Consider the following 11002-nt stretch of genomic DNA (forward strand, 5'->3'; position numbering starts at 1 on the left):
CGGTGTCCCAAAAAAAATGACATTTCTTAGTCTAATAACGCAGCCACTTCTCCCTCAAATGATCTCAAATTTTAACAAAATGTGTAAAAACTAACCAAGTTTAATTTTTATTTTTTTCAGGTTGAAGAATGATGTTCACTAGAAACGAAAAGGCAGTTTGTGTGTTAGAATATGCTCAAACACGGTCAAACAAGAGTGTCCAGCGCGCATTTTCGAGAAAATTCAATACAAATGCACCAACTGGAAAGCAGATTTGGACACAGCACAAAACATTCAAAGAGGAAGGCTGTCTGTGCAGCGCAAAGGGGTCTGGACGACCACCAGTATCGGGAGACATTACATTTGTGAAGCTGTGAAATCGGTTATTAAATCTACATCCCTCTGAATTTCTGCTCGAATTTTGATAAATAAATCTTGTTTTGTTCAACATGAAGCCTGTTTAATTCGTTTGTCTGGACATGTAGTTACTCAGATACTCACATCTCAAATGAGGCCAGTTTTTTTGGGACACCCTGTATAAGGGTCACAGTTCTAAATAACCATCTTCTTTACTAAAGAACCCTTGAAGAACCATCTTTTATAAGTCAGTACTTATTTACACTCCCATGCAAATCAAATAAGTCAAGCCTAAAACGCATTTTTTTCCTAGTGTTTTTACTGGTGGTTTTGTGCTGGTCAGAGTCCAGATTTAGACTCTACAGTGAATATTTTGTCTCACGTTAAACACAAACTAGCTTGGCGATGTTTTTCAGCTGTTTGAAGCCATCAATGCTGGATCGATACTGACTCTTCTTTCTGTAAAAGTACTTAATTTAATAATTTTACACACAAAACCTCAACATTTAAAGGAAGTAAAGGGAAAACTCTCCCACGCTGACTTGCTGCATCTGTTTGTTTAACTCTTTCTAATTTGCTGGCGAATAATTTGTTGTCCAATGACAAATGTTGTTTTCTCAAGATCACAACTTAATTGTTTTGTGAACTCAAAATAACAGCCATTGTTTTCTCAAGATAACTTGATAATCTGGATGATCACAAGAAAAATAAGTTGCAATCTTGAGAAAACTACGGAGCCCTGCTTGTGACATCCTGTAGAAATAAAAATAATGTGTGGTCACGACTTAGTAAGACGTGGGAGTATTTTCCCACGCCTCACTAAGTCGTGGCCACGCATTATGATCTCGTTCCGTCGCATTAATAAGGCATGCCCATGCATTATTTTTTATTTACATAGGATATCACCAGCAGGGCTCCATTGAAAACAACTTTTGTTGTCTTGAGATCACAAAAGACATTAAACCATAATCTCGAGATAACAATCCAGAAGATTATCACTACCTCTCTGGACTTCCATACTGATCAATGAAACACTGTGCAGACTGCTTGAAGTCAAGTGGACAATGTGTACAGCAGCTGAACGCATATACGTGCTGGATGCCTGCGCGCGCTGCTGTGTACGTACGTGCGTGCACGTGAAGGTATGTGGCGGGGGCAAGGGTGCCGACAGACGGGGTCAGATGAATGAAGTTAGAAGTCGAGTCCGAGAAAAGCTCCAGCTCGGGTGTGTCCCGAATGAACTCGAGCACACTTCACACAACTCAGACTTTATCAGCTTTATGCGCATAAAAAAAATGTTCTACTAAACGACACGCCTGTTAAAAACAAGCACTTAATAATAACGCACGGGCGCAGTCAGTGGGCGACGAAATGGCTCCACTCGCACTAGGTAGGCGCCCTAGCTAGGGCGCAAGTGCGCAGATTGGAGCGTTCACGCGTCTCGTCTTATCGACGTCATCAGCAGGCAGCGGAGCGGCAGCAAAACAAAACAGCCGCCGCAGCTGCGGTGTCAGTCCGGGTGAAACGCGCCGTATTCCGGGAAGGTTTTCTGTTTTTACATGAAGCTGTGGCTGTTTAGGTGTAGCTGCAGTGGCGGACAGGCTGACGGGTCTGGGACTGAGGTGCTTTTCTGGTTTCTGGTCCTAAACTCTGCTAGTCTGCTGCGGTTCAGCCGTTGGAGTGGCGGAGCGGCGCTGCGGCGTTCAGAGCTTATTAAAAACCTTTTTTTAGTTTTATTAGATAATCATCGCGCCTGGGAGGCTTCAGGTTACTCACAGTCAGAGTGAGGGGAAAAATGATGCTTAGACTGCGGCTGGATGGCGTTACAGTGTAATATGATGGAGATATATGTCTGAATATTTATATATAACTCCAGTTAGAGTGTTGCTTTGCTTCAACAAGCTCACCAAGTGGGAGAAGATCATCCAGAAGATCCTGCAGGACGGTTCGACAGTTCCCACTGCGCTGAGCACAGAGGTGAGTGTTGTTACTGCAACTTGACTAGAAGTACAAAAGTAACGTTAGCAGCTCCGAAAGCTACTTAAAGTGCAATCTTTAAAAGATGGTTCTTCAGGGGTTCTTTAACAGTTCTGTTTAGAACCGTTTAGAGATCTGTGGGTCATTCTACAGAAACGTCCATTTTTTTGTGTCCCTAGGGTTTAGATAGGGAGATATATTACACTTAAACATGTTAGGGTTACAATTTATTTATATTTTAAAATAAAATAAAAGTTATTTTAACGATTTCACCTTCTTGAGCCTCAATTTAGCAATACTGGTTTTTAAATCAATTATCTAGAATTCCAAGCACCACGGAAGAGCTCGTCCTCACAGTCATGTGTGAAGGCTGAGGCCATATTTTGAGGTAAAAACTTGTTTTTCTGCAATTTTAACTGCAATAATCTATACATGACTATGAAATATATGATTTAAATGGCACGAAGAAAATAAATGATAAATAAATATTATAAAATACTCAAAGTTCCCCAGGAGTCGTGTCACTGCGTAACAAAAAAATCTCTTATTTTGAAATAAAAGTCACACTGATGACATCACTTGACTTTTTTACCTGTTTTCTGAGGGTCTGTGAAGAAAAGCACATGGTGAGTCCGCTGTGTCTTTCAGTTATCAGAGATTTTCTCATTTAGCTCATGATTTCATATGAAGCGTTTAGCTGAAGTCACTGGTGTGACCGACTTTATTCTGAGGTAAGTGTGGAAAAAATAGAATACAAATGGATAAAATTACGTATTTTAGTGGATATTCCATGATTGACAACATGTGGTTTGATTTTTAATTAAAGTGTCTCTGGTGTTACCTTTGTCATGTGTAACACCAATGACGATCGGTAACACCAATGGCGATCGGTAACACCAGTGGCTTCTATGGAGAGGTAGAAAAGCTTCTGTAGAACGACCCCCATATAGAATCATTTGCAGGCTTAAATGGTTCTTTGTATAGTGAAATGGTTCTTCAGATGGATGGAGAATGTGTTGAATATGGTTCTGTATAGCATCAGAAAGTGGTTCTTAAATTGTTACAAGCTTGACATTGGAACAACAGAACGCTTTTTGGTGCTACGTAGAACCATTTTCAAAAAGGTTCTGTATAGAACCATGTACAGCGCATTCTCCATCAATCTGAAGAACTGTTTCACCACGCAAAGAGCCGTTTATGCATAAAATGGCTCTATGTAGAAATTAAACAGAACTATTCCCTTTACTAAAGAACCTTTGAAGAACCATCCTTTTTAAAAGTGTGGAATTCATTCTTTAAGATGTAAACAGTCATTCAGAGTGATCTGGTGTGAAACGCTCCGTTCTAGAGTCAGAATTGTTCACAGTGGTGGTGATAGGAACCAGACGTCCACCTCTAAAGGCTCCCTCACATAAAGTTACTACATGAAATGGTTATGAATTCACTGCCTGATGTCTGAGACACTGTTTGAAGGTAGATTTTGGCCTAAAATATTTTTTTACATAAGGTTGGGAAGGGTGTTGTGAGGCAAAACAGTCCCAAAAAATCGTATTTTTTCAGATTTACCACTATTTTACCATCATCAACATTCCATATAAAACTCAGAAGACTCCTGTAGGTTCACTGGTGGTTTTGGATAGTAAATAAAATGGTTATATCTGTGTTGTAGTCATGGTGACCCCTGGTTCCTATCACCACCACTGTAAAGACATCAGACTCGATACATTTCTCTGTAATAAAGCATTTCACATCAAACCACAATTATGCAGACATTTTGAAAAATTACTTATATAATTGCATTGGAAGTGAATCCAGCAGATATCACAGGAGTCAGGAGCTGAATGTTAATGACAGAAATTCGACAGAGTGAAAAATTGACTTCTTTCCCCACAAATATATTTAAGTAGAAGTGAGTTATGAATTCTATATGCTTCTTTTTTCTCAGGCATCTAATTTAGTTTCTTTCACTGAAACAGCAGACATGGTTCTGTCCCTGGTCAGCCTGTGTGCCCGGGAGGTTGTGAGTGATCACAGTTCTTCACCCTCTTGGCTGAGCTGTTTGCCCCGGGAGCTCTACCGCCCCCTTCTGGAGGCAGCTTTTGCTCACTGCCGCCCCCTGGCTGTAGGTGAGCTGGTCCAGCGCTGGCCTGAGCGGACGCTGAGCGTAGGCGGGCAGAGAAAGCACGGCCAGATCCCTCCGAATCGCCTGTGCATCCAGGCTCTGCTCCTGGCGGCGGTCAGGGGTTTGACGGACAAAAGGTACGGAGCTACGTACATTTATGTTTTAGTCAAATATCTACCAGTTTGATTGTAACGTGTTTCAGGTGTAGTTCCAGAGGAGATGTTGCGAATAGAGTTGAGTCAAGTTGAGCCGGTACAATGGTGTGGAAAAGCGGCTGAAGAAAACCTATGTTAGTTTCAGAGATTTTGCACTAATATCTGGCCTCTTTTTGAAAATCCACACTTGTGTTTTTTGTGTACTCGTGTGCTCCTCCTGCACAGCTAAATATTTACCAATTACAGAATCGTATGGCTAAATATCCACTAATTGGAGAACATCATGGTTAAATATCTACAACCCCATTTCCAAAAAGACTGGGACACTGCGCAAAATGTACATAAAAACAAAATGCAATGATGTGCAAATAATTTAAACCCTATATTTAATTGAAAATAGTACAAAGACTACAAATCAAATGTTGTAACTTAGAAATTTTATTGTTTTTTGAAAAAATATTTGCCCATTTTGAATTTGATGCCAACAACATGTTCCAAAATAGTTGGGACGGGGGCAACAAAAGGGCTGGTAAAGTTGTGTAATTCTAAAAAAAACAAAACAAAAAAAAAACACCTGCTGGTTAATGATATGGGAATAAAAAGCATCTCAGAGAGGCGGAGTCTTTCAGAAGTAAAGATGAGGAGGGGTTCACCACTCTGTGAAAGACTGCATGATCAAATAGTGCAGCAGTTCAAGAATAACGTTTATCAACGTAAAACAGCAAAGAACTTCTGCTTTTCATCATCTACAGTACATAATATCTTTAAAAGATTCAGAGAATCTGGAGAAATCTCTGTATGTAAGGGACAAGGCTTTGGGCCCTCAGGCAGCACTGCATTAAAAACAGACATGATTCTGTAGTGGAAATCACTGCATGGGCTCAGAAACACTTCTGAAAAACACTGTCTGTGAAAACAGTTCGTCGCTGCATCCACAAATGCAAGTTAAAAGTCTAAAATGCAAAGAAGAAACTGTACATAAACAGGATCCAGAAACACTGCCACCTTCTCTGGGCCCGAGCTCATTTAAAATGGACTGAGGTGAAGTGGAAAAGTGTCCTGTGGTTCAACAAATCAACATTTGAAATTCTTTTTGGAAATCATGGACACTGTGTGCTCCAGGCTAAAGACCACTCAGCCTGTTATCAGTGCACAGGTCAAAAGCCATTATTCATGATCGTACAGAGGTGCATTAGTGCACACGGCATGGGTGATGTGCACATCTGTCAAAGCACCATTAATGCTGAACAACATATACATGTTTTGGCAACATATGCTGCCATCCAGACGACGTCTTTTTCAGGGAAGGCCTTGATTATTTCAGTAAGACAGTGTCAAACCACATTCTGCACGTATCACAACAGCATTGCTCCATATTAAAAGAGTCCAGGCACTAAACTGACCTCCCTGCAGTCCAGATCTGTCACCCACTGCTAACATTTGGTGCATTATGAAATGAAAAACACGACAAAGGAGACCCCGAACTGTTGAGCAGCTGAAATCCCATATCAAGCAAGAACAGGAAAACATTTCGCTTTCAAAACTACAGCAGTGTCTCCTCAGTTTCCATATGCTTACAGAGTGTTGGTAAATGAAGAGGTGATGAAACGCGGGTAAACAGGCCCCCCGTCCCAACTTTTTTTGGAATGTGTTGTTGGCATCAAATTCAAAATGGGCAAATATTTTTCAAAAAACTATAAAATTTCTCAGTTTCAAAATTTTGTATGTTGTCTTTGTACTATTTTGCTTTTGATTTACATGATTTGCACATCAGTGCATTCTATTTTTATTTACATTCTGCACAGCGTCCCAACTTTTTGGGAAATGGGGTTGTACCAACTGGAGAAAAGTATGGCTAAATATCCACCAGTTGGAAAACAGTATGGTAAATATGGCACAGCTCACACCAACTACTTTCTTTCCTTCTTTCTTTCTTTCTTTCTTTCTTTCTTTCTTTCTTTCTTTCTCTCTCTCTCTCTCTCTCTCTCTCTCTCTCTCTCTCTCTCTCTCTCTCTCTCTCTCTCTCTGTCTGTCTCAGGTGTGCTCTGCAGGTGTTGGATCTGTGTGGTCTGCAGTGTGATGAGGGCCGGCTGGAGGACTCGATGGGTGGATGGTCTCTGACTGTGGCTCTGTGCTCCACCCTGCTGCAGGCGCGAGCCGCCGCCTCCAGGGGGCATCGCCGAGACGGAGAGCGAGAGAGGAAGAGAGGACTGCACACGGAGAGAGAGAGAGACGGCATGGTCAAACGAGACCGAGGACTGGAGAGCAGGAAAAGGGGGATGGAGGGAGAAGAGGGAGAGAAGGTGGACTGCAGGGACAACAGAGGAGAGGAGGTGCGAGAGCAAAGGGATTTACCACCACCGTTACTCTTATTACTATTTTTTTATTATTACTATTGTTATGATCATTATTATATGTCTTGTTCAATTTGATTACAGTTCTTTAGACAATCAATCAGTGCATCATCTCAAATTTCACCACAATCCGATTCAGCTTTGGTGAGGTTTAAACGTTTTTTTATCTATACAGAATACACAAATGTGACTGGAGGAATGATTTACACAGTGGTCAAAGTTAGAAATCATTTATTTTTAAGGGGCAGTTTTTTCACCATCAGAATAACATTTTAACCTAATCAGAATATGTTAAGTCAAATACTGTCAGCTATAAAATTGTGTAAATACAGTAAATAAATGTACATACAGTACTGTGCAAAAGTCAGAGGCCACCCTTCATTTATTTAATTTTTGAAGAGATATTTCTGATATTGAGATAAACGATAATCCACTTGCTTAATGAAGGAGAAAGTTAAAGGAAAATAAGTGGAAAAGAAATGACCTGGAACAACCACCTGGAACAGGACTGAAACTAATGATGGCAGCACAAAAGCAACACAAACAACCGTGGAACGTTCTTTAACTTCAAGAAGCCATTTGCCAGTAAAACCCCACATACTGTGAAAAAGTCAGAGACCACGTTGATTTCATTTTCATTCAAAACGGCAAAAAAAGTTAAAATACGTGGAAAATAATTCAAAAACTGATTAAAAGCTACAGAGGCATCGATGAGTAATCGGGATTATTTGGATGGTGAGAAGCAGAAAATGCTAAACCAACTTCTAAGACTGAACTTTGGAGGTGTGGAAAAAAATCATTGTATATTTATTTGAAAAAAATGAAAGCGAGTCTACTGAAAAAAAGGGTGGCCTCTGACTTTCGCATGGTACTGTATTAAGAAGCAATTAATATGATACTTTATTGAAAATTATTGTAATCAACTCTAAGATTGATGCAGGTGACAGTTTGGCTAAATATTCATAAGTATTTTACATCCCTAATAGAGTCTTATATTTACTGGGTTATCAAAAGTTAAGGATTAGAATAAGACAAAGTGGCAAACATTGCAAATATACAAGAAACAAGCATGAAATGAACAACGCAAAATTATAATTACATTATGATTACATTATTATTATAACAACACAATAACAGTAATAAAAAAAATAAATGTTGGTCTTTCAGAGTATAATTCAGACGAGAGTGTTCTCAGAGGAGGAGACGGTGCGTAGTGTGAGGAGGAGGATGGAGCTTCAGAGGAGAAATGACCCCCAGCAGAACGTCTCCAGCTCCGGCTCCTCCAGCCCAGACTGGGACCAGACAGTGGTGGTACGCGTTCGAGCCGATCTGTTCATAAACGCCCGCTCGTGGGAGAGGGTCCGAGGAGCGCTGAGCCTGCCTGGCCCGATGAGGCTTTACTGCCGATATTTGCGGGTCGAGGAGCTTCCGGCACCTTCAGTGGCCTCTCTTCTGGAGCTACTTCCCAAAGATGGTCTCCTGGGGCTGGATATCCGCTACTCCAGCCTGGGCGTGTCTGGCCTGGCACTGCTGCTGCCTCTGTTAGAGCCGTTTCCACTGCTCCACTCACTCAGACTGCACTACTGCAACCTGGACCTGCAGCGCACTCAGCCGGGGCAGCAGGGGGCGCTGCAGGACATGTGTCGTGGGCTCAGCGCTTTGAAGAGGCTCCGCAGGCTCAGCCTGACCGCACTGAGGCTGCCCGGACATCTGCGACTGCTGCTCAGGTACAGACACAAATACACAAATACGGGACGGGTGTGGGATCCAGAAAAGTCAGTGTAGGAGAGTGTATTTGAGATCCAGGGGATCTTTCACAAAACAGGATTCCTCAGTGAAGCTGGATGTATGATGTATGTCTCTTCAGTCTCTCCTCTCTCGGCATTTCAGGAATAGCCATTGACTGGTTCAGTTAATACTTTGCAGACAGACAGCAATTTATCACTATTGGTAAACAGAGATCGTCTGAAGCACCTGTTACCCAAGGGGTTCCTCAGGGGTCCGTTCTTGGCCCCCTTCTTTTTAAAGATTATGTGTTACTCCTCTGACAATTTATCCGCAACCACAGTTTCAGTTTCCATTGCTATACTGATGATGTCCAGACATGTCTCAGCACGAACACCTCCTCCCCCCACCAGGCTCTGGTATCATGTATCCATCCGTGAATTGAAACTGTAAATGAATAACAAATTTTATAAAATATATACAGAAAATTTTTATTGGTAGGTTCCAAATCTCTGGTTTCTGCATTGTCCAGCTACACTATTGACACATATTGCAGTGAGACACTGGGTCCCCAATATCTTGGAATAATGTTCGATTCCTCGCTCGCAATTAATGACCATAGGAAGTCCCTATCCCAGTTATCCCAGTCTCCACAATATTGTCCATCTTTGGCCGTTACTCACAAGCAGTGTGCTTTCTAAATAATTTTGGTTCTGAGTATCCAAATAATTTCGATGTTTGAGTATTTTTGTCTCTCTTCTCTCTCCTATCTCTCGTTTATTTTCTCTCTCCTTCTCTTTCCCCGTCTTTCTTTCTTTCTTCTGTCTTGTTCTTTTGCTCAATCTTTATTCTATCTTATCTCTCTCTGTCTCTCTCTGCAGTTCCCTCTCTCAGCCTCTAGAGGTGCTGGAGCTGCCGTATCTCAGCCTGACTCCGGCGGACCTGTCCTACCTCTCCTGCAGCCCTCATGCCTCGTCCCTCAGAGAGCTGGACCTGAGTGAGAACAGGCTGGACGACTCGTCCGTCCCATCACTGCGACGGCTCTTTTCTCAGGCTGAATCCTGCCTGGCTCAGCTCTCTCTGTGTGGCTGCGGTCTCTCAGACGTCCTGCTGGGGGCGCTACTGCCCTCTCTGTCATGCTGCAGGACCCTCCGGACCCTCAGGCTGGCCCTGAACCCCCTGACCCGGAATGGCCTAGTGTCTTTAGCGTGGATGGCTGCAGGGATCCCCTCGCTGCGGTTGCTCCTGTACCCCTACCCGCTGGAGGACTATGAGCCTGGCCTGCCTCCGCTGCCCTCCAGCGCCCAGCTTCTGGACTGGCCACTGCTGGAAAAGTCAGAGGTCAGGGAGCTGACGCTGACGCAGCTGGAGGAGGTTCTGACGGCCAAAGGCCGCCAGCATGACCTCCTGTTGACCTCAGACTTACTTAAATATAGCACTGACCTGGCAGGGGAAGACTAGAGTCTGAAAATGGAGCACGTCTTCATTATGTGTCTATTTCCTGCTCTAAATCGATGAGTGTCAACTCTGGCCTGCATATTGTTTATCCTGCTCTAACATACATGATGAATTATTAACAAGCCCTTCCAGAGCATTTCTGCATAATTCAGTGGTTAAGATGTAAACAAAGTCATTCTGAGTGGTTTGGTGTGAAACGCTCTGTTCTAGAGAACCTTATCGAGTCAGAACTGTTCACAGTGGTGGTGATAGGAACCAGACGTCCACCTCTAATAGCTCCCTCACAGAATGCTATTACATGAAATTATTATGAATATGTTTCTAAAACACTGATTTATAAAAGGTTTGGGGGGGTTTTGGGCCTGAAACGTGTTTTTAAATGCTATTAACCGTGGAAGGGTACTTGCAGGGCGTTGTGAGGCAAAATAGTCTCCAAAGAAAACTAATTTTTCAGATTTAACATTATTTTCCCATCATCAATATTCCATATGAAACTCAGAAGACTCGTGTAGGTTCACTGGTGGTTGTGAATAGTAAATAAAATGTCTATATTTGTGTTGTAGTCATGGGGACCCCTGGTTCCTATCACCACCACTGTAAAGACATCTGAACCATTTCACACCAAACCACTCTGAATCACTGTTTACATCTCAATGAGAATTATGCAGAAATTAAAAAAAAATCAGTGGACTTCCCCTGTATGTAGGTGCACTGAAAAAATGAATGCATCAAATTCACTTGCATACGTCATTTCCACATTATTAAAACATATAATAAACACTAGGGATGCACGATCGGCTAAGATTGGAATCAGCTCATATTTTCAGTAATCGGGAAATTTATTGTTTTTATTTTGGCAGATTTGCGTTGCAGTT

General features: G+C 42.1%; 1 protein-coding gene across 3 annotated transcripts; it reads left to right on the forward strand.

Annotated features, from left to right (window-relative positions):
* The first annotated feature begins 1804 nt into the window (after nt 1-1804).
* On the forward strand, nt 1805-10625 carry si:ch73-174h16.4 (leucine-rich repeat-containing protein 14). 3 transcript variants are annotated; one of them, XM_036596828.1, is made up of 5 exons: nt 1805-2313; nt 4259-4572; nt 6629-6923; nt 8112-8671; nt 9551-10625. In XM_036596828.1, exons 1-5 carry the CDS (start codon nt 2185-2187, stop codon nt 10128-10130), a joined length of 1878 nt encoding a protein of 625 aa, XP_036452721.1. In that variant the 5' UTR covers nt 1805-2184; the 3' UTR covers nt 10131-10625. The 3 variants fall into 3 exon arrangements, with proteins under 3 accessions (XP_036452721.1, XP_036452722.1, XP_036452723.1); XM_036596829.1 differs by having other exon boundaries at nt 2202-2313; nt 4290-4572; XM_036596830.1 differs by having other exon boundaries at nt 2217-2313; nt 4293-4572.
* The last annotated feature ends 377 nt before the right edge of the window (nt 10626-11002 follow it).

This window comes from Colossoma macropomum, unplaced genomic scaffold, assembly GCF_904425465.1.
Source record: "Colossoma macropomum unplaced genomic scaffold, Colossoma_macropomum, whole genome shotgun sequence".
NCBI classification, from domain to species: Eukaryota; Metazoa; Chordata; class Actinopteri; order Characiformes; family Serrasalmidae; genus Colossoma; species Colossoma macropomum.

Excerpts from the sequence above, each read along its gene's own strand:
- si:ch73-174h16.4 (XM_036596828.1), top strand. The coding sequence starts at position 2,185 with ATGTCTGAATATTTATATATAACTCCAGTTAGAGTGTTGCTTTGCTTC. Across the intron at positions 2,314-4,258 it reads CCACTGCGCTGAGCACAGAG|GCATCTAATTTAGTTTCTTT; the intron begins GTGAGTGTTGTT and ends CTTTTTTCTCAG. Across the intron at positions 8,672-9,550 it reads CATCTGCGACTGCTGCTCAG|TTCCCTCTCTCAGCCTCTAG; the intron begins GTACAGACACAA and ends CTCTCTCTGCAG.